Source organism: Charadrius vociferus, unplaced genomic scaffold (assembly GCF_000708025.1).
Source record: "Charadrius vociferus isolate BGI_N301 unplaced genomic scaffold, ASM70802v2 scaffold173, whole genome shotgun sequence".
Lineage (NCBI taxonomy): Eukaryota > Metazoa > Chordata > Aves > Charadriiformes > Charadriidae > Charadrius > Charadrius vociferus.
The window spans coordinates 3,949,861-3,974,983 of record NW_009648369.1 but is presented as its reverse complement, the minus strand read 5'-3'; the positions used below and the strand labels follow the sequence as shown (position 1 = coordinate 3,974,983).

The 25,123-nt window shown below is 43.4% G+C and overlaps 2 protein-coding genes across 6 annotated transcripts in view; both read right to left on the bottom strand.

The window, feature by feature from the left end:
* The window catches only part of SDC1 (syndecan 1), a 30,379-nt gene extending 24,182 nt beyond the window's left edge, over positions 1-6,197 (bottom strand). The window contains exon 1 of the mRNA XM_009885349.1: positions 6,141-6,197. Within this exon, the coding sequence (XP_009883651.1) occupies positions 6,141-6,197 (57 nt within the window). The remainder of the gene's footprint in view (positions 1-6,140) is intronic.
* Positions 6,198-13,516: 7,319 nt separating this feature from the next.
* The window catches only part of PUM2 (pumilio RNA-binding family member 2), a 64,540-nt gene continuing 52,933 nt past the window's right edge, over positions 13,517-25,123 (bottom strand). For 4 of the 5 annotated variants that reach the window (XM_009885313.1, XM_009885316.1, XM_009885315.1 and 1 more), the window contains 8 exons: positions 23,783-24,050; positions 23,078-23,207; positions 21,012-21,140; positions 20,615-20,752; positions 18,827-18,952; positions 17,762-17,883; positions 16,339-16,531; positions 13,517-15,613 (listed from right to left, as the gene is read on the bottom strand). In XM_009885313.1, the coding sequence (XP_009883615.1) occupies positions 15,482-15,613; positions 16,339-16,531; positions 17,762-17,883; positions 18,827-18,952; positions 20,615-20,752; positions 21,012-21,140; positions 23,078-23,207; positions 23,783-24,050 (1,238 nt within the window). In that variant the 3' untranslated portion in view covers positions 13,517-15,481. Of the gene's footprint in view, positions 15,614-16,338; positions 16,532-17,761; positions 17,884-18,826; positions 18,953-20,614; positions 20,753-21,005; positions 21,141-23,077; positions 23,208-23,782; positions 24,051-25,123 lie in introns of all 5 variants that reach the window. The other variant, XM_009885317.1, reaches the window with a different exon arrangement.

The window sequence follows — 25,123 nt, the reverse complement described above, 5'->3', positions numbered from 1 at the left end:
GGGGAGGCTGGGAGTGGGGGGGTCTACCCTCCTGCCCGCGGATCCCCCGCACCCTCTCCCCCTGCCTTCATCGCATCCGAGTTTCCGCTGCTCGGAAGAAGTTTTCTGGCAGTTGGAAAACGCTGTGAGAGGTTTTGAGGAAGAAAAAAAAAAAGAAAAAAAGAGAAAAAAAAAAAATAAAAAGTGCTGCTTTCAAAGCAGCGCCCTCCTGCAAAATTACCCTTTCTTCTGGAGTTAAAAGCAACTTCAGCGCTGCCGTGGGTCAGTCTCTGCACGTCCCACCGTAGATCGCAAAAAATGAGGCGGGCAACCATGCTAAAAAAAAAAAAAAAAAAGAAAAAAAAAAGGCTGAATTTTATTACCCTGCTTGCAGGGTCAGGAGTTCCTGTTCGCTTCCAGTCAATTCCGTCGTCTTTTTTTTTTTTTTTCCCCTCTCCTGTGTGTGTGCCAGCGCACGGTGAAGTGTTGGTTATAAACAATGCGACTGAACGGGTGTGCAAACATTATATAAACAAAAAAAAAGGAAAAAAAGGCAGATTTTAAGAATTAGTGCGACGTCTGGGAGCTGGAGGAGCACATGCATGGCCAGTGGGCACTGGGTGCCTGTGGGGCAGCTGGAGGGATTGAGGGATGTGGCCAAGCTTGCGGGTATGGGGCCGTGCTGCCCCGGGACTGCTGGGGTGGGAGGTACCCAAAAAAGAGCCGTAACTGGTGCTTCCTGGGCGCTCGGGAGGCTCCTGGTGGGTGTTGACCCATCTGCGGCAGATCCAGGATCCCTTTCCACAGCTGTGGCCCAAAGGCTTAATAGACCTAATTGGATATTCAATGTGGCTAAAACTGTTGTGATTTTATCACGTGTCTTTAATTAGCTTGCTTTCTTTCCCTCTCTCTTAAATTATTCATGCAGCCTTCCCAGGGATGACTCCTGCCCTGACGCCTTTCCCTCAGGTGAGCCATGGCCACCATGTTCTTCTCCCCACGATGGGGAGCAGATGGTACCCATGGGGTCCCACAGCCAAGACGGACACTGGCACACGAGGTGGCCAGGTGGGATTGGCGACATGGGGAGGCGAAAGGAGGCAAAATACGAGTCGTGGGGGCACATGGGTGGCTGTGCAGCTCCCAGGTGGGAGAGTAGGCTGCTGCTGAGGGACCCATGGGGGAAGAGTGGCCTTTCCGAGCCATGTCTTGAACCTGATGCCACCAGAACATTGGAGATGAGGCTTTGGGGATGGGACTTGGGACACAGATGCTTTGGTGCTGGGGCCTGCAGAGTGTGAGGCTGAAAATGTCACCCGGGCTTGGTGGGCAGGTCGTGACATCCAGCTGCGATGGCGTCCCTGGGAATTGGGAAATGCACGCTGGGCATGGACACTCTTCCTGGCTGATTTCAGTGTGGCAGAGGCTGGTTTGGCCGAGGCTTCATCTGATGGACCCTCACAGCCAGGGAGGAGGGAGGAAACACCTCCCGGGGGGCTGCTCCCGGGAGCAGTGGCGAGGCACCGGTGGGGCTGCGCGATGTGTGGGTGTCACGCAAGCGTGGGCGTGTGCGCTTTCGGGGAGGTGGTAGATCAAACAGTGCTGCGGCACTTCTCGCTGGGTTTGCTAGAAAACAGTCAAGAGCTCGATCAGGATGTTCTGGTCAGGATCTGTGAATGGGGTACGGGGAGAACAATGCTGCGTTCGGAAGCCAAGTGTTTTCAGTGACATTCCCGTGCCCTCTGCTTGATCGTTGAAGCATGCGAAGTATTGTGGTTTCAGTCAAAAGCGCTCCATGCTGAAAAGCCAGATGAGACTTGTATGGAAAGGAGCTTCTTGGCAGGCCCGAGCTCAGGGGGTGATAGGAGTTGGTTGCCTCTGCCCAGCACAGTGGAGCTGTGGGGATTTCCCAGCACTGGATCAAGGACTTCCAGCAGCGCAGCCCAATTGAACTCGGCCTCCCTCGGGATAAGGGGCTGGTTTGAACCGTGTCCTGCCATGGGAAGAGGGGAAACGCAGCTGGGGGAGGAATCCAGCCCGCTGCTTCCGCCACCACCAGAGGCAAGGGGGGAGCAGGGATGGCAACTGTTGCTTTTGGGCAACCGCCACCATTCTTCACTGCCTTCTGCAGCAGAAGCCATCGTTCCTCATCCCCTAATGAATGTGAGCATCACACAGCAGCAGGAGCTGCCCGCCTGGCTTTCCAGGTGCCAGCCCTACCCACGGCATCGTGTGAGGACGTGGCCACTGACACTGTGTACCCCCACCTCCCATTTGCCCACCGGCAGCGGTGGAGCCTGCAGAGCAGATGACCACCTCTTCTCCCAAAGCCTGGTACTGTGTGTCCTTAGATGGTTTATTAATGGACTGTGACCAGATGGAGTGGGGTTAGAAAAAACTGATTCTGTTCCAAGTTCCTTAACAAGGGCTGGATCGTACTTGTGGCTCCAAGCTGGGTAGGTTCACACATCACATCTCAGTGACTTCACCTGGTGACAACCTTATTTGAGGATGTTACAGCTTAGGATGGAGAAGGGGAGTATATTCCCTAATACACGGCAGGAGGTTAGAGTATATGCAAATATTGAGATTGCTTGAAGTATCCAGGCACCTGCCTGCCTACTGGGGTCGTGCAGGTGACAGCTCACTGCCAGTGGGTGCTGTCTCTGGTTGGTGTCAGATAGTGGGCTTCCCTTCTGATGTTTGCTGTTTTCTCAGTTGTTGCTTTTGTGCCAGAGAGAAAACTTTTTTTTTTTTTTTTTTTTTTTTCTTCCCTGTTCGGTAGCTCAATTAATTAAAGGCAGATTATAAGACTGGGAAACCCACAGCTCCTTGTGAGTTTCACTTCTCAGCTGTAACGTGTAGACGAGGCTTTGAGTGAAAGCCCTGAATCTGTGTGGCGATTGCTGAATGGGACAGAGAGGAAAGATGGTGCCTTCAGATGGTCGGGGCAGCTACAGGATGTTAAATACATTCAGTTAAATGCCTTCAGATTGAGTCTGCCCCAGAAACCGGTTGGAGTGTGGTGGGAGATGCACAAGTGATGGTGTCTAGTAAGGGCTTGAAGTACCGTCACTGATGTTCCCTTTGGCGTCTGGGTTTTTCCCTCAGAACGGTGAGCTGGCAACGAGAGGTCTTGATAGTGACCTAAAACCTGGGGATGGGAGAGGAAGGATTGTTTGTCCTGAGAGGGCCAGGAGGAGGTTAGTGGCTGGTGGTCTATTTGGAGACTGTGGAGACCAGAAACATTTGCAAAGTTTCATTCCCTGCTAGCCTGGAGTTTCTCAACTCCTTCCCCTCATAAAGCCCCTCTGGCCAGTGTTTCTATTACCTGTGGCTCACACCACATCCTCTTCTTTCCAACTCCATGCAGTGACAAAAGAGCAATCCGGCCAGTCCTTAAGTCAATACGGAGTGGAAGAACAAGTCTGCAGAGGAAGCAGCCTGGACCTTCAACGTTGGGTTACCAAAGTTCATCTGCCAGTGTGCAACATTTGGCATTCAGTCGCTGTGCTGGCTCCTCTTCTGGGAGCCCAGACTCTGCGGTCCCCGATTCCCGAGACCGTCACTCTTCATTCAGGGTGGTGGCACCGAATACACTTAACTCTCTTCCCGCCTCCTCCCATGCCTTGGCAAATCCTCTGCAGTTTGTTTTGGATGTCCTTTTGCACTGATGTAGAAATAAGGGATTCTGACCCTTTCAAATGCCGACGGTGATTTATAGCAGGATCACCTGAACCCACCCAGGACGCTTGCACAGTGATATCTGATTTTGCTTGTTCTGTCCGGCCACCTTTGTGGTGAGTCAGACATCTCTGAGCAACTCCATCTGCCTCCTGGCTCCCACTCCCAGGAAGCCAAAGACCAAAGGAGACTCCCCCCTGGCCCACCCCAAGGCGTGGAACATGAAGGTAGCCTGAGGGGATGCCTGCTCTGATCTCCCTTCTTCTCCCCCATGTAAGGAAGGGATGACCGTGCTTATTTGGGCAAGAATAGGCCTGCTTGCAAAAACTCCGAGGGATTTGGGGGTTTGCTTTTTTTTTTTTTTTTTTTTTTTCAGCTTAAACAATGCAATATTTAATAGTCCAAGTGTCAGTGTAGCTGCAGCGTTGGCTTTATAGATTCCAACTGAATCAACTTGGCTGCCTCTCCCAAGCATTTGGTGGCTTTTTTTCTTCTCCTCCGTCCCCTTCCCCTGTGTCCTGCTCATGAGAACTTCTGGGAGGACAGTGAAAACCATATATGAATGTGTCTGTGCCACTAACCAAATATTTCTCAACCTCGTTTAGCAGAGCTTCCTTTGGCAAAAGCCCAGCTGGCAGCAGCATGCCGCTTCTGTGATAGTTTTCATAAACAGCTGTAATAAAACCAGCTGCGTTTCTTTGATGCTGCGTGTGAGGGCCTTGTAGGATCCTGCACGCTCATTACAGAGAGCCTCAGAACTGGATTTCGGGGGCTGGTGGATCAAAATCTACAGAGGGGTTTCCCATTAGCCTCCGTGGGGTTTGGCTGGAGTTACGTGGCTGTTGCCCACAAGAAAAGAGTGACTCGCTCTCCCGTAATGAGGTCTCTTCTGTAATACTGGCTGGTGCTTTCACTATTCAACAATTTTGGCCCACCAGTCTCAGGGCTTGTGGACTAGGCAGGTATTTCTCAAAGCACTCACCTGAATAACCACTTTTTTTTGTTGGGTTTTTGTTGGGTTTTCTTTTTTTTTTTTTCCTTGCCCAGGGAGAGACTCTCCTGCATTTCTGTGATTCACTTACCCGTGTGGTTAACTCAGGACAACTCACTCCCAGTGACTAACGCTGGTTTGCAGTGCGCGATCCCTCAACCTCTGTGACCTTAAATAAGTACAGAATGGGGTTTGCCCTGGCAAAAGGGTATCACAACTCCCCGGAGCACACAGACGGGCAGCTGCTGCTGCTCCCTCTGGGGAGAAGAGGGAAGAAGCACTGGGAGGGCAGAGCCCACCTATTTCCACGGCATCCCCTGCTTGGTACCTGCTGACTTTCTCTCTGCCAGCCAGCCCGGCTCTGCTCGGGGGGGGGGAGTTCCATCGATCCTGTGGTCCCACGAGGGACAGGAGCTTTGCTTCAGACCAAGACTGGCAGGTTGGATGCCTGAGCTGCAAACCCTCTGACCGTTGGCGAGACATTGGACCCTTCATAGCTGCCCGCTGTCCTGCAAAATAGGGGCTGTGGCACTCAACGCCTTTTCAGTGCCTCGATGGCTGCCGTGAAAATAGAAATATGTATAGTTTTAATCCTACAGCTGGCTCTGGCAGTGCCACAGAGATCCATCATCTGCCCGGGCGAGGTGGGGACTCCAGGTCAAACGAGGCATAATCTCTTATCAAAGGACTCCTCTATTTTCTCTGTTTATTCCTTTGCTGTCCTCATTTGTGACAGAGGCTCCCAAATGCTCAAATAACTCACACAAAACTTTAATAAAAGTTCTCCTTGTGGGATGCGGTGCCTGTTTCTCTCTGACAGTACCAAATATACAATGTACTCTTGAAGTCAACCATCAATTTTTGCATAAACCGGTGCTATCCTGCTGGTTAAAAAGTTCCAAAATTAAGGAGAAAACTAAAAAGTCTTAACCAAAATATAGAAGTATTCGGTCCGCATGAAACATGTGAACTGTGTGCGTCCACACTGACACTTTTAAAAGCCAAGTGAGCTGGGTTAGGTGGTTCTGCTGCACAGAGAGTTTGAGGGAGCACGTATAGCTCCAGGAATTCTGCCAAAGTGGGTTTAATACTCCTACGTATGCAAAAAAGCTGTGGCCTTGGAAGAAGCAGCTGCTGTAGCAGAGAGCTCATGAGAGCAGGGTTAGGCTGCACCAGGGCTTTTAGCTCAATTTCAGTAACTGCTGGTTGGAACAGTATTTGCAACATTGTGAAAAATGCTGTTTTGTTTGTTGTTTTTTTTTTTCTTTTCATCAGTCTGGTGTGATCTGGACCCCAGACTCGCTGAGGATCTGGGAGGAATGCTGCTCTTGGGCTAACTTCAGGTTTTACCGTCTACTCTTGCTTGCAATCGTGACTCTGCCCTGAGTTTGCTATGATATAACATACAGGTTTTCTTCCTGATTAACCAAAAGGATGCGTCTTGCTGTAATTATCATCCTTCATTTAGCATTTCGAGGCCACTTACCCATTTCCGCGGATATTGGCTGTCTGAGGGCTGTGTGCAGTCACTCCGCTGCCGCATCCCTCCAGGCGAGACGTGTGTCTCTCAGCCATCGCTGTCATAGCGTTGATTCACCCACTGATTCCCCACCCATCCTGTCTCAGCCTGGACCTTCTCACGCATTCATTAGGAGAACGCCTTTGCCCAGCTCCTGTGGTGTCCTGGTTTGAGGTAAAACAGGACCAATTTTGTTCAGTAGCTTTGCTTCTTAGCTGGGCCTCTTCTAACTACTGAAATTAGCAGCATACTTTGCAGACACTGTTCACTCTCAGAGGGATCAGACCTACGTCTATAGCTGATGCCCAGGCATGGGATGCAGAGAGGCTCTTGCTTCTACTTATTGCTGTAACACCCAAGGCCAACCAACTTTGTTATTTGCCCCATTGGAGGGTCAGAAGCAGAAAAGCATAGAGGGGTCCCACCTGTGGGGAGGAGCGGACAGGACAGGTGACCCAAAACTGACCAACAGGGTATTCCATCTGCCTCATACTCAGTGTAAAAGCTGAGGGATCAAAGGGTCAGCCCTCTCTTCAATGGCCGACATCTGAGTAGGACTCTGAGGAGGACTCCGTCTGTTCGTTTGCCTTTGATCCCGATCCGGAATCCAGATCTGGAATCCAGTTCCCCTCCATCACTGAGTCCAGTTTGGGTCCGCCCCAGTGCCAGCCAGTGTCATGATTGTCATCTCGGGAGCTGGATACAGTTTTGTACATATTTCATTATTTCCTTTTGTCTTATTATTATTATCTCATTAAAGTAGTTTAGTTCCTTCTAAACTCATACATCTCTTTTTCCTCCTCTGCGTCTCTCTCTGAAGAGGGGTAGAGGGGAGCATCTGTGGGTCCCATCTGGCATCCCCCACGTCCCCATTAGCCGATTTGGCCTAAACCACAACACGCTGTCACCCCACCTGGGGGCGGGGGTCGGTGTAACCCCTGCCCAAGGTAGGGATGGAGCTGGCATGAGGCTGGAGCAGGGACCAAGCCGTGCTTGAGCTGTCTGCCCATCAGCACGTGTTACTGGTGATTAACCACCACTGTGGGAACAAGGTGGGAGACAGGGCGCAGGGCCACAGGGAGGAGAGCGTGGGGGCACAGGAGGGGACATATGTGGGTGAGGAACTGGAAGAAAGGAGGGGAGCAAGGGCCGTACCCCCGGTTGGGCCATGGGGTGGGTTTCTGCAGTGCTGACTTACATGTCTATGGGGGAGAGAGGACCTACATGTCTACGGGGGAGAAAGAGCTGGGGTTTTACCTGGGGTTTAAGCTTAGTGTGGTGTGTGTGAGTGCTGCCTGCCCCGCTCAGAGCAGCGCTAACTCTGTCAGGATGAACACAGAGATTCTATTTGCTTAATTATTTTTTTTTTTCTGCTTTTTTTTTCCCCCCCTTTTTGAAGTTTGATTTCTTCTTAGGTGACAAATCCTATGAAGAGTGGTTGAAGGAGCTGGGACTGTTTAGTTTGAGGAGGAGGAGGCTGAGGGGAGACGTCATCACTCTCTACAACTATTTGAAAGGACACTGTAGAGAGGTTGGTGCTGGTCTCTTCTCTCAGGTAATTAATGACAGAACGAGAGGGAATGGCTTCAAGCTCCAACAGGGTAGATTTAGACTGAACATTAGGAAAGAATTTTTCACAGAAAGAGTGGTCGGGCATTGGGATAGGCTGCCCAGGGAGGTGGTTGAGTCACCATCCCTGGATGTGTTTAAGAGACGTTTAGATGTGGTGTTGGGGGTTGTGGTGTAGGGGAGAACTTTGTAGAGTAGGGTAGATGGTTGGACTCAATGATCCCAAGGGTCTCTTCCAACCTATTCAATTCTATGATTCTGTGATTCTATGATTGTGAAATGAGCTGTACTTCACAGGGAGGCCTGGAATGAAGGTTTTGCTGTGCAGAATGGTGTCTTTATATTATTGCAGTTTTTTAAAGATACCACTGAGTTACCGAGGTGTTCCTTCTCCCTTTCCCCTCCCCTTCTCCCAGTATTTACAATCGAAAAAATCATTATGGTTGTTTCTTACATGCTGGTTACAGCAGCTTTGAGCATGCGTGTGGGGATGTGTGTGCTTTGCTTCTCCACCTCTCCTCCCATCCTATTCTGCCATATAAAGCTGTTCTCACTCCCACCCCCAATAAACACTTTGGGCCTATTCCTGCCGTTGGTTCCCTTTCTCCCCCTTTTAACCTCTGATTTCTTAAAAAGTTGCTTATTGGTTTCTGGTACCTTCTGGGTGAAGAGACCCATTGTCTATATGAAGGTGCACAGTGCCATCTTAGAGGTCCTTCTAGAGTAGAAGGTAGAGGATAGGCTGAGGCAAGCTCCTAGGGGATGTTCACCTGCCCTGTCCAGGTCTCTTGGATGCTCGAGGGTCTCTCAAACGGCACTAGACACCTCTGGAGGCAACAGGAGCTGTTCCAGTGTATGTATCTGCGTGGGAGTGTCTACACCTGAACAGAAGTGGTTTTAAGCTGGGATGGTGTCTTCTCCATGGCCTTGTGGATGGAGTGTAGCTGTGTGACCCCTGTGGGAGTGTCCCTTCTCCAAGTGGAGAGCGGGAGCCGTGCAGCACTGTAGTGTAGAGTGGGTGACCTTTAACGGCCTCATCAGATCTCTGGGCTTTTTGTTCCCCACGTATGGAGGGGGTGTGGAGGGGGTGGCACGTGGGGTAGGGCTGGATGAGAGCCCCTTTCCCAGCAGGATGCGAGCTCGTATGACTCCCAAACTGGAGTGAATAATCAAACCCTTCCTTCTCATGAGACACATGACATTTCAAGGAAATAGGAGACATCATGTGAATTTTGGAGTACTTAAGATAGCCAGTTTTCAAACAAAAAGGCTTTTTAAGAGCCAAATAGCCCAGTTGAATGAGATCAGTGTATAGCCTGGAGCTCTCACAGGGGTGAACTCTGCTCCATTCATCCCATCCCTTCATGCAGGGGGTTGGAATTGACTGCAGCTTGCAGTGAGTTTGTCCCTCCTCAGTTCTTCAGCCCTCTGGAATCCTCGTTTAACGAGCGATTGCTCTGATTGCTGTACCAGCCTCTGGAAGCCAATTTATATACAGAGGTGTGGAGCAGGGAACAGCACTGAGACAGACCCACCAGACCTGAGCCCAAAGGAGAAGCAACTCAGCTGAACCCTTCCCCAAGATCCTAGCTTGTATGAGCAGAGGGTCTCCTGAAACCTCTCCTCCTGGATTGATTCTGGGGAGGATGGTGGAGAATTGCAAATGCTTCTGACGCTGTATTTCAGCTCTCAGAGAGAGGGAGGTAAGGATTACGTAGGGGAGGAAAGAGAGGTCATCATTCCCACCGGGGAACCTCTAACTTCTGGTTCTCCTGAGGCAGACAAGGAATAGGGTGCTATACTTGCACTCACAGGAGAAGAGACTACGTGAACGTGCTTTCTGTCATCACCCCCCTCACTGGCCAGGCTGGCTGCTGCTTTCTGCCACCCCCTTCCTGTGTGTCACCCTTGCCACAACACTCCCTCTTCTTGCAGTTTCCACGGGCCCTCAGTAAGCAGTTCTGTATTTTTGGGGACCTTACTTTATTTTGGGACGTGCTTTAAGTGGTGCCTGAAACAGCTTCCATAACACCGTGAAAAGCCCTTTTTGACAGGAGCAGACTGTGGTCTTGCAGCCCAAGAGGGCACAACAAACTTGACCCGTAAGGAGAGGGACCTCAGCAGGCTTGGCCAGCTCCTCACCAGTCCCCACCGCTGATGTTCCTCTGCAGTGGTGGAGTACCAGAGCAGCTCTGCGCTGCCGTGGGTACGTACGATCCGTAACCAGCAACCAAAGGGAGCGTTTGTGAAACCGTAGCGTGTGAACCTGCCTTGTGATCAGCAGCCAAGCGGGCTGCGGTCCCCAGACAGCCTCCACCACCTGAGCCCTGTCATGCTGGAGATGGGTTGTTTCCTCCCTGCCCTCCTTTGGCTCAGCTGGGAAAAGATCCGGCAGCCGATCTGGGGAAGGGCTGCGGTGCTGTGCGGCTGCCAGGAAATCTGAACCCTCCAGGCAGGTCTGAAGCTCCAAGGAAGCTCGTTAGGGCTGCTCAGCTCAGGTTAGTAAGGGGTTTCTCCCTGACCCGTGCTCTAGGACATCAGCTGCGTCCCCTGCAACGTGCCCCTGACTCTGGTTTGCAGGTCTAGGTGCTTTAAGGCTGGGTAGGTACCGCGCAAGCAGAGGAGGAAGAGGCAGAAGGCCTCTTGTGCCCAGAGGACCAACGCTGGTGAGAGGGTGAACATTTTATTCCTATCTTCGTTCTTACTAATGAAGTGAAGAGGGTCTTTAGGTTTTCCTATATTTCAGCTGCTGTATAAAAAGCCTCTGGAGCGTTTCCAATTTGTTAATGATGGGGGAACGCTGCTCCCAAGATGTATTTTGCATTGTGAGTCTGGGAGAACCGAGGTGGAGACAAGGATCTGGAGAGCAGAACCTACCCACTCCCACCTGCGTGCGTTGGGAGTCATGCTCCGTCTTGTGCTGGTTGTGATGCAACGAATGGTTCAAGCTGTGCTAAAAGCCCAGCCCAAATTCAGGAGTAGAAAGTGAACCCGCCCAGCTCCTTGCGGTTAGCACATACTCCTGTGAAGTGAAGGAGGGGGGTTCAAAACCCTGAGGCCGATAAAGGAAACTAATTCAAGCACCTCATTTGCTGGGCAGGTTCCCTAACCACAGAGTGAGCGTGCGAAGGGAGCAGGCTCCGTCCAAAGGTCTGATGGAGGAACGCCTCCTGCACCGCCTCACCGAGGAACACCAGCAGTTCGGTTCAACCCGTAAGCTCCGTCTTCCCTGCTGGATCTCCGCCCCGACGCAGGACAGTAGCTTCCCGATAGCCTCTATGTTCTGAAACTTAATACGTAACGGTGGGTTTTGGTCCACTCTCCTGGATAAAGCAGTTGCCTCCTTCCCTTAACGCGGGCACTGCACGAGCAGGGAAAAGCCCATGTGCTGTATTGGCTCTGGAGTGCTATCAACACTTGATGGACATCCTTCCATCCCTTCCCCATGGAAGGAGGTGACGGGTGACTGTTCTTTCCATGATAATCGTGCTGGTTTCTAACCCCTCCTGATGATGGAGTAGGGGAGGCCTGGGCTGCTCTGCCATCCAGGAGTGCTGACACCCCAGGCTCCTTCTGCAGCATCCCTCAGTTGTCCCTTCCTTGGTGGCAGGACCTACGTTCGCTAAGTTCTCCCAAACCTCTCCAGCCCAATTCTGCACAGTAACCCTTGAGGGAATGCAGGAAACACCTTAAACTGAAACTCTTCAGGCAGAGCAAAGCATCGCCTGTACCACACACTTGTCTAAACGTCAGTGTTGCTCATAGACTAATGAGACCTCGGGATCGCTTCAAGTGCTACCAGTAGCTTGGTAAGATGTGAACTTTGTGTTACACCGACAGACGTTCCTAAGCTGTCGTGGGCTGGGACAGCCCAGAGCAGCCACAGCATGTGGTTTTTCCCTTTCCTTCCTTCAAGCAGCAACACAGAATCATCACTGAGCAAAGCTACGAAACGATCTGCCACGCTGAGGACACGTGATGACTCAGCCACTATGGTACAAAATTCAGCATTAGAGCACTGTGGCTGACCTGGCTGCAACCATTCAGCAGCAAACTGCTTTTCTGTAGAGTTAGCACTGGGTTTTCTCCCCAGGCGCGTGACTTTCATGTGATCTGCAATTTTAATGACCAGTCACTACATCTTAAAATGCTTTTGCAATTGTTTTCTCAACTGTACTTCCTTGAGTGACATGGTGAGAATTGTTGTCACCTCAGTTTACCCATTTTCCTAGTACGCTGAACAACGTTCTCATGGAACAAAACTGGATTGATGGATCAACCCAATTACCATGCTACTACACAGCGAGTCATGAGCATCTCTTCAAATGTCTGTTCCTCAGAGCAGAGTGACTAAATCAGTTTCTGAACCTCCATCAGCACTCTAAACCATCTAGACATTATGCCCTCAGAAACCTGTCTCCCCCATGCTCTGATGAAGGAGGATCAGTGGATCTAGCAGTCAGCGATGGAGGCAATAGCATTATGGTGGTTTTGTCCATAAGGGGCCACTTAGGTGAGTTATTTTAACACCAACAAGCTGACCCACTCACACTAAGCGAGTGCGAGAAATGAGCGTGGACCCAGTGATGGGACAGCTAACAACCTTAGCCCCCTCAAATGCTCAAGAACTCATCCCGGATCCAGCGGTGGGCAAAGAAACTGTTGTCAGGCTGTAGCCTTAACTATACATCGGTAAAGATTTTTTTGTAAGACAACATGTAGGTTTAGCTGCTCAGAACTGGCCTCTGGAAACGTAACCATCTACTACAGGGTTCTTCAATAATGGACCGATTCCCATCAGATCACTAGAAACGTGAACCTTTTCAAAGCTGAGCTCCACAGACAGCAGACAAGTCAGGCAACTGAGAATATAAAGAATGACTGGTTTCCTACAGGAAAAACACAAGACCAGATGTATTTCACACATTTTCATTTTGATTTTTACAGTATATACACATGAACATTACATTATTCAATATGAGCCACCTGGAGTCAAACCTAATCAAACTGGTCCATAAACAATCTATATCAAAAAGCGATACTTGAGCAAAAAGTCTAGTGGTTCTACCCAAAGCCTAAAATAGTTGAAAGGAAAACCAGTGATTTTTCATGTTCCTAGACAGAATTTGTGCAAAATTATTTTAGGAGAGCAAGTGGAAGATTATGTTCAAGATACTGAAAGTACTAAGGATGATAGTTATAGGACTGTTTAAATTCAACCATGGCATGAGTGCTACAGGGACAAAGTACTGGGACATGATCGGTTTCTGCCTGGACATCCCCGAAAGCCGAACTTACTGTCTTACGTGTTGAAGAGAATGTCGGCTCCGTGGGTTGTAACACACAGCATTTGCACACAGGGTAAAAATAGTCACTGAGGAGAATTAACACGTCCAAGGAAGTGGCTCTAAAGTCATCCTTTGCGTGACTACGGGAAAGCTCTGGCTCCAATGACAGGGCTTGTCCCTCTCGAGAGGAATTTTGTCAACTGCCTTGCAAAAACTACTCAGCGATGAGAATTGTGCTTACTGAAAATAATTAGGCCTACTGCAGCACTTAATGCAGGCACTAAATGACAGATTTGGAAACTGGAAGTAGGCCAGAACAAACTTTCCCATTTGCCTATTAATGAGTTAACGCTACCATTAACAAAAGTAGCGCCTCCGATGTATGCTTTAATAAGATTTATGTAAACCTGATATAAACAGTAATACAACAGAATTCCTTATACAAGTTTACAGCACTATTTCCCTTCCTCATGATCAGACCCCTACACCATAACAGCCTTTCATTCAATCACTGCTCAAGACACTGCTTTCAGACTATCCTGCTGGTCAAAACTTTAGGTTAAGCCATCCAAATGAATGTTTTACACAAAATACTTACTTCAACAACATACAAAGCACTTTCTTTATCTTTCAGAAACTGAATATACAAAGTAAGCTTTTTCCAAAATATTTCCATAGGCAAAGGATTAAAAAGGATTTTAATTATACACATATGGTCACAATTCTGCCTTAAAAAGATCATTGGGAAATGTACATAAGGCCGCTTGTAAATGTACATCATCTTTATGTTACTGTTACAATGTCATATGTCCAGAGAAAAAAATTGACAGTATCATACATATTTGCTTTACGCTGGGAGAAGGCTATTCAAAAATACAGTACTCTTCTGTACAAAAAATCATGCCACATTTATTAAGATGGAAGAAGCATTGGTTTCTGCGATAACCAAATATTTCAGTCCATTTCTTATGATGCTTATTATCCCGACTTAAAATTTGAACAGATTGATTTCCCAAAGTGTCCATATTAACAGAATCAACAGCTATGTTATAAACAAAACATAATGTTTCTCACAATAGATAAAAAGAAAGCCGGTTCATATTTCTGAAACCATATAAAGATAGAATTTAAAAAAATCACTCTTGATTTGCTGAAATAAATTTACATTATACAACACTATATGCCAGGGGGGAGAAAAGGGAATGAGGATATGAATATACACTAAAATGCAAATTTTTGTCCCAAAAAGGCGTAAAACAAATTACATTTACAGCATGAAGGTTTACAAATGTACATCTGTACAACCAAGGTAAGCATCACTACTAAATTAGCAAGGCTTGTAATAAACATCGAAACGAGAGATTTGTTTTCAAACTGTAAACTTACACCTATTAACTACACGTATACAATGCATATATTTATAGGAAGCAAAAAAGCTATCTGAATATTATCAATCATGCTTAAATGTTGAGCTATCAAGTTTACTTTTCAGTGGCCCCTTTTCTCTTCATCAATACCTATTTTTTGCATCTACAGTGAGAAAGCAAAATAAATGCTCAACACTTTCAAATCCTTACGATTCTATATGCAAAATAAAAAAATACAAATCTCTACTCTTCCTGCGTTGTAAAACTGACTGTAAAGTTAATAGAGTTCACTCCTCCTCCAACAGTGTACTTTACTCAGTGGAAGTACCACCATCATTTTAATTCCTCTACCTTGTACAACAATTAAATATATAAGTATATACAGCACTTTAATTTTTAATACATTGCTAGAGAAAACTTTAGGGCACCTTTAAAAAAAAAAACAAACCTGTATCCACAACACGTGATGAAAGCTAAACTTTGAAAGTTTCCATTGTTTTGTTATTCCCTACTTTAATTTGCTGTGCCCTGTTTATTATTTGGATAGTACGTTGTGAACCACCAAAATACAACTTAACTTTTCAACATGTTAAATAATGTTTATGCAGCTGATCAATTTTAATCTGGTATAAAAGACTTCACACAAAAGGGAAAAATAAGGATTAATTCTATATACAACTCTATAAACCTGTTGTGCTATGATGCTGGGTAGACCTACCAGATTGCAAGCCAGTGTATTAAAAGAATACTGTACTTTTTCCCTTTAAAAACTATTTCAGTGACTTTACAAGGTAAAAATTTACAAAATATGTGACAGCTATTTTGATACAATTACATCATATACAGGCATTCTGTGCTTTGCCAGCCATCCAATCTGATAGGTCTCCGGATCAGGGCTGGAGATATTTTTTTCTTTTCTTTTTTTTAATAATTCACTCCCCAAAAATATACACAAGAATAAAAATTTTACAAATGGATGAACAAAGTCAATAAATAGATTTAAAAAAATCAGAACATTTATAGTTAAGTTGTATGTTTTGATCATTCACAATTTTTTTTTTTTTCTTCCATTTCTTTTCGTCTTTTACAGCATCCCATTTGGTGGTCCACCAATTGGCCCCAGATCAGCACTGTTCTTCAGGTAATACTTTTCCAACTTGGCCAGAATGTGTTTGCCATAAGTATATTTACGCAGAGTTGTGATGTGGGGTCGAATCTGTAAGAAGAAACAGGTTATATTTCACCCCCCCCCCTCAAAAATTTTAAATAGAGGTTACTACACTTTAAAAATATTATGTAAAAAAAATAAAATGACAGAAGCCTGTATTTCAACTGGAATTTTCTGGAAAGATACAAAATTGGAGATTTTGACTTGCCAAAAAACTGATGGACCTGTCACGGGAAACGGAAGGCAGCCCTTTTGTGGGAGTGCCCCTGTTGGTGACTGGGGGAAGCAGAGCTGCTGGGCCCTGCATTAAACAGCTTAGGGCCGTTATGGCAATAGCAGTTTTGTCCCTGGCTGGATATTAAGTAGAAAATGTGCCTGTACATTAGGAAGTGCGTGAATCTCTTTTGGGAGAACTGCAGAATGGATTTATACCAGCAACCAGCAAATAAAAAGGGAAACCTGTATTTCTTCTGTGATATAATAAAGATGACAGATACTACATTTTTATATTAAAAGTATTTTCACAGAAAAGCTGGCGAAAAGAGAGGATATGAAATCCAACTTTTGAAACTTTTCTGTAGATTTGCATTTTTAGCTTAGTGCTCAGAGACCTGGATATATTCTGCTTTATCAAACTCCACTGAATTTGATGTTTATACATCAAGTTCTGGATTACAGAACTAGTGAGTTTTACATCCAGAGGGAAATGTATATTTAAGCAGAAAAATTAGTATTGATATTTTCTGAACCAATAAAACTATATACAAATATACCTTGTGCATTATTATCTTCCGCTGAGCAGGTTCAGCCATATCAATCATCTTCTGAACAACATAGTTGGCATACTGGTCCTTCATCATGGTGTATAAGGCACTGTGAGGACCATCATTCTGGCAACAGACCTCATCAATAAGTAAAGCTCTTTCAGCGCGAGAAGCATGAGTTACACATTTTTCTACCACGTTGCTGAAAAATAAGACAAATGTATTTGTGATTTAAGATGTGACATTCTTCTAAGTAGCAATGTTAAAGTTATCTGAACAGTTCAAGTGTCTTAACACCACTAAAGAACGCACTGTAAACACATCAAGTCCTGATTTCCAAATCTTTTGTCTGTAATGACCGGGGAAGGTAAAGGATTATATGCTCCTACTCATGCAAAAGTAGTTTTTGATACTTATTATCTTGTAGGAGAGATTTTCCACCAGACTTATAGTAGATACACTGGACCTCAGGTTGCAGATGTATTCTAGTACGTCTATTTTGGTTGTGGGCCCATTTAAGACACAATAGAGAAAGCCAAATAAAAAGCTCCCTGCTTCTTGAGTGAAGGCCCTTTTCAGGCGTATGCCTGGATCAGGAGATACTGTCAAATATTTCTGTTTGTAAAGGAAACCTCTGAACTTCCAGATATCTCAGAAGCTGGAAAGGCCATCAATGCTTATAAGACAGCAAAGTGATTCTGGTCTTAAGTTTGTGCTTTAGAAATTAAGCAAGTTTCAAGGAGAGGACTGTGAACAGCTCTATTTAGGCAAAGAAAAATAAAATCCAGATAAACTTGCTAGTTTGCATACAATCACTTTTTAAAAGAAATGCCCCCATAATGTCACAGGGCATTTCTACTTTATGTTGATGAGGTGGTTAGTCTCGTAAATCACCCAGCATGAATTCTGAGGCGTGTTTTCCTTAGCAAAAGGCACATAATTTTTGGTTCTAATGTTAGAGTAGTTCAGGACTCCTACAGTAGTCTTTGAGACTTCCTAATGCATAAAATCCTTGGCAGGCCACTTAATACTTGTAAATTGTTTGGCTGCACTGACAGACAGTCAGGAAGCCTCAGCTTATCATCATCAGCAAATCCACCAAGTTCTAGGAGAGGTTTTCACCCGGCTCTGGGGATCCTCACATGGAGACGTGGAACCCATTCCCTGCACTCGTACAGGGTGAATAAAAACTACCCCATGAACCTGTGGAATCTTCTTTGTTTTGCCACAGAACAGCATTTCCCCTCTCCCTTCCCCAAACCCAGTATAAAATACCACTAGCGTTCATCTCTATAAAAATACGAAATTTCAGGAGGCAAGTTACACCACAGAAAAATACACATCATATCCTTTTTGTAACACAACAAATAAATCCAACGCTACAACTTTAAAAAGGTTAGTGAACCTTTAGTATATGAAGGCTGTGCAATACCTGGCAAATTTGTGCTGACTCAGAGCTAGAACTTTTCCTCTGATTTCCGAAACTATTTTACTCTTGTCTTCAGGACGGCCGTGCTCCAGTACATGTTGAATAACATAATTTCCATATTGATCCTGAAAATAAGATGACTTCAATTTTCTTTTGTGTTCATACCAAGTAATCCATATAGCTTATGTATATTTGTATAAACTTTAAAATTACTATTTTCACAGATATAAGGAAAAATACAGTAATGTCAACGTTATAGAAGCAAAGTGATGCAAGAAATACTGCATCAAGAATTACTTAACCGACCACATGCAAAATGTAAATAATCTGTAAAAAACATTATTTTGCTAAAGTATCTTTTATCCTCTTAAAGTAAGAAGTCCTCAAAATTAAGGTCATAATTCTTTAACAGCTGTAATATCTCCCTGAACTTTGGCTCCCCAAGACAGTTTCGTTTTAACTAGAGACTTGTTTATACAAGAAACCACTGAGAAAGAAACTAGGCTGTGACTATGTCGCAAAAGGCAATTCTTGCCTTTTTACGTGGGGAAATTCCTACTAAACACCAAGTCCCTTCCAGTATTTTAAACTGATTCAATTTCAAAGCCATTTGTAGCACTTATTTTGTTCCTCTGAGACCAAGACAGGAAATCATCTTGTATAAGGTCTTTTGCCTTCTTCTAGAAAAGATGCCCTTTTTGTGTAAGAATATGCAACATGTATATTTTTGACAATGTATTTGTGTTTAGACATTATTAGAAGTTATCTGAAGGACATCTGAGTGAATCAAGATAAACTACAAAAAAGCAATCTTTGCAATAAAAAATATACTAATTCTGTGCATTTACAATGTATATTTGAAGCTACAGTCAAAATTGTAAGAAAAAGGCTTTTTATATCTTCTTTGCCTCTCAAACTATGGAAGGAAAGAAAAACAAAAAATCAATATCTACTAAACTAAAAAGAGGCAAATGCATTTAAACTATTTCTTAAACTAAGAAATAGGAATAAATTATGACAACAATAAAAAGCTCTAAAATGCATTAAAAAATTAATACACACACTAACCTGCACTAGCTGTTCTGTGTGTTGATGCAGTTCTTCTAAGATTGGCAAAGTCTGCTCAGCAGTACAGTGTTCCAGAATACGCTGAATTACTCTACAACCATATGGATGAGTTGAAAGTACAAATACCTTAAAATAGGATTGCAAACTGGAGTTAACCCAACTGAACCAAGTGAATTACTGAATATATTTACAGATATAGTAATATTACCATGTTCGAAATGGAATCGAACATACTTCTATAAAAAAAAAGTTTTGCCTGCCGATATCAGAATTCCATCTCCAGTAGAAGTCATGAAAAGATGAAATGCAGTCTTTTTTGTGTGTCAAGGACTCCAATAATTATACAACTAAGAGTCCAAGTTTTCATTACAACGTTTCTAGCCCACTTAGCTGCAAAGGAAAATCTGGAAGCATGACCCTTAGTTAAGCACTCTTCACCTTTCAAGCTTTCTTTTTAACTTTGTACTTCATTTTCAAATTTCAAGATTTTGACATTTGTAAAAAGGAGTTCAATTATTGTGGCTGATTTTCACTAACTTTACATTCCAGCATACACAACAGGCTCCCCCTTACAGTTATAAAGTTTGTAAATAAGTACTCAAAACATACAGTCAAAATCTTGTTTATTCCTTTTGCTTTTATCTCCAGAAACCAGGTTTGTGTTTCAGGGATTAATTCAGAAGATTTAAGAGTCAGTGTTGGTCAGAACTGAACACAGAATCTTGCCTGATTAGACACAGATCCAAACGATGCAGGAGGCAGGCGAAAAAGATACATATTGTTACATGACATGACTAAAATGTGGCATTTTCCATTTGTGCTTCAGATCAGCTAATATTTTTTAAAATAGAATTATTTGGAGCTGAGGATGGATGTAAATAAACAGAGTCATATTTTAGTCTATTTTAGTCAAGGGGCTCTATTTATGATTTAGAAACTTCATCTCATCTGATCCATACACACTTCTTGATGTAAAAAGACCCAACCCTGGAAACCTTGGTATGACATTTACTACTATGTACAACAATAATTCAGGTATTGCTGTTGTGTAAAACGTGAGAGAAGGATATTGTAGATTTTGTTAGAAATACATTTAGCCATCCATTAAAGTAAAATTGAGTAACCCAGCCAAGTTAGTAAGATTTTACAATTCTTTGAGACTACGAAAGTACATGTTTGTCTCACAGTATTAAAATCTTATTAAGCTGCAGCTTGTTCTCTAGCCTGCAGCACAATATCAATCTTGTATTAATAACTTTTTTTGAAACAAAAGCCCCAACCTTAAATAAACAAATACCACCCCCCTTCACTTAACACTAGCCCATATGTAGGGAACAGATCAGTATATTTCTTCAAAGTATTTCCTTAATGATAGACATTAGTTGGGAAACACTGAAAGACAGACTTACAACATAAGCAACAGAAGAAGAAAAGGGAAATTTTACTGAAAAATATATGCTGGAATGCAGACGCTTTATTATTACATCAAAAATGGCAACATTAAAAGTTATAAAGGAAATCTGAAATGGCATATCACAAAACTCAAACAGAAAGCCTGGCCTTCAGGCAAATACAGGTCTTCCTAGAGCCTTATCTCCACCAGATTCATCTTTTTACAGCACGTTAACTGTCTCTTCAACAGCTTTTCCATTTTATCATCCCTTTTTTATCCTACTTAAAACAAGCTGACTGCAAAGCATCAAACACTATCTTGTATGTGCAGATGATGGAAAAAGAGCTGCAAATCAAAGCAACCCTACAGAAGAGGAAATGAACTCTTGTCAGTACCTGTCCTTTGAATGCGTCAATGATGAACTGGAGCGACTGGGGTTGAACACACTCAATACATTTTTGTACAACATGGTTTCCATTCTGATCTTTCACACATTTCAGGACATGACCATCCAACTCTTTCACCATTTCATTCTGGAAAAGAAAATATTATCTTTGTCTTTACAATGATTTTTCCCCCCCCTCAAAGGAATATCCCATTTCATTCTAGCTATCCAACCCCCGTATTCACTGGTGGTTTACTTGTATAGCTCAGCAATTTAATTTAAACAACTATTTTAGTCCCTAGGACATTTCATAATGAAAGGAACAATGAACAACTTAAGCAAGTAAAAAGATGGATGCAATAGAAAGAAATAAAATAAAAAAAAGTATTGCTCTAACTTACAATTACCTGCTGGTCAGGTGAGATTGACTCAAGTGCTTTCTGAATAACACGACAACCATACATCTGCAGGGCTAACGGCAGAACATGACCACGTATGCGTGTTGCTAGGGCTAACTTTTGATCCAGGCTTCCAAACTAAAAGAAAATAAATATGCAGTTAACAAATGAAGACATATTGCAGCATGCTGGAATTTACAGGTCAGAGTAAGTACTTTCAAGATGCACTACAGGTTTACTGCGTGCCTTGAAGGATTTTTCCCTTTGTATTTTTGCTGGGTATATTTACCAGCTTTTATATTCTAAATGCAACGTTTTGTAATATTCCACATGCCCGCCACATACCTGCTATCAAATGCATGACCTTGAAAGGCAACAGAAGAGATCAAAGTAGTTTATACTTGACTGTAGTAATATTTAAATGCAATAACCTGCTTATTCAGACAAATTATACCAGGGAAATTAATCACAGATTACTGTAATATCTTAATTTGAATCAGATTTTCTCTGATACCTCAGATTTGTACTGGTCAGTGTATCTTACATCTTGTATACAGCAAGCAAGCTGTAACAGGAGGGTGTGGGGAAGAAAGATTTCAACCCCTGTAAGTAGTTTCTTGGTAACTTCACGTGGCTTGAAGGATAGTTCTTACCATGGGCACTTTGGGAAATCTAGCAATACTTGGGCTTTGCAGAGCAAAATCAAAACGGTTTTGTACACTGGCTTTATTAGAGTATAATTTGACCCATGTTTTTCAGCAATAGCTAATTCCTGCCCATATTATTCCCTCCGTTGTGCTACTACAACCTTTTGTGCTGCTCCGTGTTGAGCAGAGTAGAAGCCAGTCAAGCTTCATAACACACATAACCCTGTTCCCAGATCCCCACGCAAGCTCCTGAGCTGGCACAGTACAAGAGACCACAGAGAAGTGACGGCCTTGACAATCAGCTGGGTGGCACCAGCAATATTCATGCAGCACTGCTGTGAACTGTAAAACCCCACACCTCTAGTTTCCTAAGACTCTGAAGAAAACTCAAACAACTTCATCTTCCTATTTAAATAATGAAATAAGTCCTTTAGTATGCCTAAGGCCCAGTGCACTTTTTTTCTTAAGAACTCTTCCACAGATTTAAGATGAAAACACTCAATTGACAACGATTATCTATGCATCCACACAACATAACATTATGGAAAAAAACTAGCAATTAATTGATGACCCTTGAGCAAGATAAAGATCTTACACACCATGTGTCAGCCATGCTTTTCAGAAGATATTTTGTTTTGGAAAAAGGATATAAAGTAAAAAATAAAGTGAGCACAGTGTTTCGTAGATTACTCATTAAAAACTACATTCCTGTTTACAGCAACAACCTTATTTCTTACTGGATATTTTCCAGCTTCACCTTCTATCCACCCAGATACTTTGATATGGTCCTTGATTTACAGTACACTATGCTAGATAACTTTTCTACATATAAGTTTTTCCAGGACACAGGTATTACCTTTTTCTTCTCTGTTAGTCAAATCTTGTAACTCATTGATAAGGCTTTTTTTTTAACCCCAGTTTTTAACAAAAACCAAAGCTGTTTTAAATACTAGTAATATCTTATGATATCTCTTCCTCAAAATTCTTCTGCTTCAATACATTTTATGTGAGTTTCTTCATATACAGCACTGGATGAAGTTCACACAGCTATCTATTTGGGTGCAAGAACATTTTCTAGACCCACTCTTTACCAAAACGCACTAACCAATAAAAACTATCTTTCAAATATTTAAGTTCCCCATTATCCGCTGAAAATCTCCATAAATTAAACTAAAAGGCTTGCAAAGCCTGAGTGTGCAGCCTGCACATTCACCAATGTTCACCAACATATGCACACCAGTGTAAAGAGAAACTGTGCCCGTTACGAGAAAAAGCAGGGGATACAGAAAACATGTGTACAGTGTTATACACTTGGGTTCTGTGGCAAAAGTCCAGTAGAATTCTGCTCCGATGTTAAGAAAAAAAAAATCAGTTAAATTTAATCAGATTTTACAGCATTTCTGTTCGTACACTCAGGGTTATGCTTACCTCAAAGAACTTCTGTATTACATAGTTTCCAAACACATCAGTCATCAATTGATATGCCGCTTGCACGATCTCATTAAATACCATCTGGCGCTCAGCTGGAGTAGCTCGCTCCAGCTTTTGCTGTATAAATCTAAGTGCAAAAAAGGTACATTTATGCTTTAAATAAACAACAGGAAAACCTCTCAAACGCCATTTCAATGAGACACCTCAAAATTCTAAAGTATTCAACATTTACAAAACTTATTAAAATGAAAGTACTGCCTTTGCATATAAAAGGGTATTTTAGTAAAATGACACTTAAAACCTTTCATTTGAAAAGGATTAAAGATGAAAAGAATAACAATAACTAAGTACCTGATGATGTATTGCTGAAAGATGGTTTTACATTCCAGACACCAGATATTTTGTTTTCTTAATCAACGCCTTTTTGATACCTAAATACTAAAGTTTACAAGTCTAGTTATGGGGCTATTTCTACACTGAGAACTTCTACAAGCAGCTAAATGAAATTATATTTCTTTTATAATACCACTTTTATAATGAAATTTCCTAAAGAAGAAAAAGGTCAATGTAAGAGCATGTTCTCCAATTAATGGCATGCTTTGTATTAAGATGACTAGCAGCTCATTCAAATGTTTCATGTCAGTATAACAATATCAAAGCAGTAAAATATTATTAAGTTATTAACTTTACTATAATAATTACCTAGAACCATGCTGGTCTTGCGAAAATTCAACAATATGTCCAACAAGGTCTCTTAGTTGAAGATTGGGGAAACGATTGTTTCTGAAATCTTCCAGCAAGCGACTACGTCCAGAAGGCATAATATCAGACCTACTGTAACGAAGGCGTGAAGGAGGGAAGAGCTGACTGGTGGAGCTAAAAAGACTGGAGGTACTTGCTGCACTGCGATACTTTGCTTCGGCTCCAGGTGCTGCAGAAATATAGCGACCACTACCATTTGTCAGTCCTCCTACAAGGAAGCAGTTCTGTCAGTAAAAGCCATAAGGAAAATAAGCAACAGCACAACAGTAAGTGTACTAAAACTACGGATACACCCTGGAGCCAAAGAAAACAACAGTGTTGTCTTGTAATTTATATTTACCTCATTACAGTTGGAGGAGTTAGATAGCTTTATCTTCCAATAAATAAAACCATTTTCCTCCTCATTTTTATTTTATGTGAAGGGCACCAGGAAAAGAAATGTCATTAGAGGAATATAACGAAGCAGGTAAAGCGAGCACCCACTCAGACTTTAGAATTGGGTGGGCCTTAGCTTAGTGGGCAGATTTCCACTTCACAAGTAATACTGACTTATATCCTTGTTATCAAAGTTAGCCAATTATTTCAAAATAGACCATGAAATCTGAACTACCCTTCAGTCCCTACTAAGATACCTTTCCTTAGTGCGAAAGGGCATTTTTGGGAAGGCACACATGGTGCCTCGTCTTGCTCTACCTGTTCTGCAGGATATTTAATGACTTCAGCATCCCAGGCTTTCAATCTGGTATTTCTTGTAAGCACTAAATATGTCAAATTTCAAACCAAGTAACTAAGAATGCTCTACTCAATTCTAAAACAACCACAGACAGATCAAAGTGAAGTTCTTTTTAGAAACATTAAGTCCTTTCCTTGCTGTGAAAACATTCGTCACTCTCACTACACTTCATCCTTCCTTACTTTCCAAGAACTGAATTGCCTTCCTATGTCTAGGTCCTGCTCCTTTTTGCTAGTGATTCCACCTACTTCATCATCTCCTGTGAATTCCTCCTCCCATATTGCTCGCTGATCAGTTTAGGTCACTGCACTCCTTCAGCAGACCTCTCTCCCCTCCACCTTCACACAGGCAGCAATTATCACAATAAGCATGCAAAGCAAGCATCTCTCCCAACTACAGTGTGATTTTTAAAGGGACACTGCTACTGTACTACAACCAGAAATATTCAAAGACAATTGCTACCTAGAAACCTCAACTCTTCTACTTAAAAAAACGCCAACTAAAATTATCAAGTATGAATTGGAAAAGGAAAGCATTTTCAGTTTCCC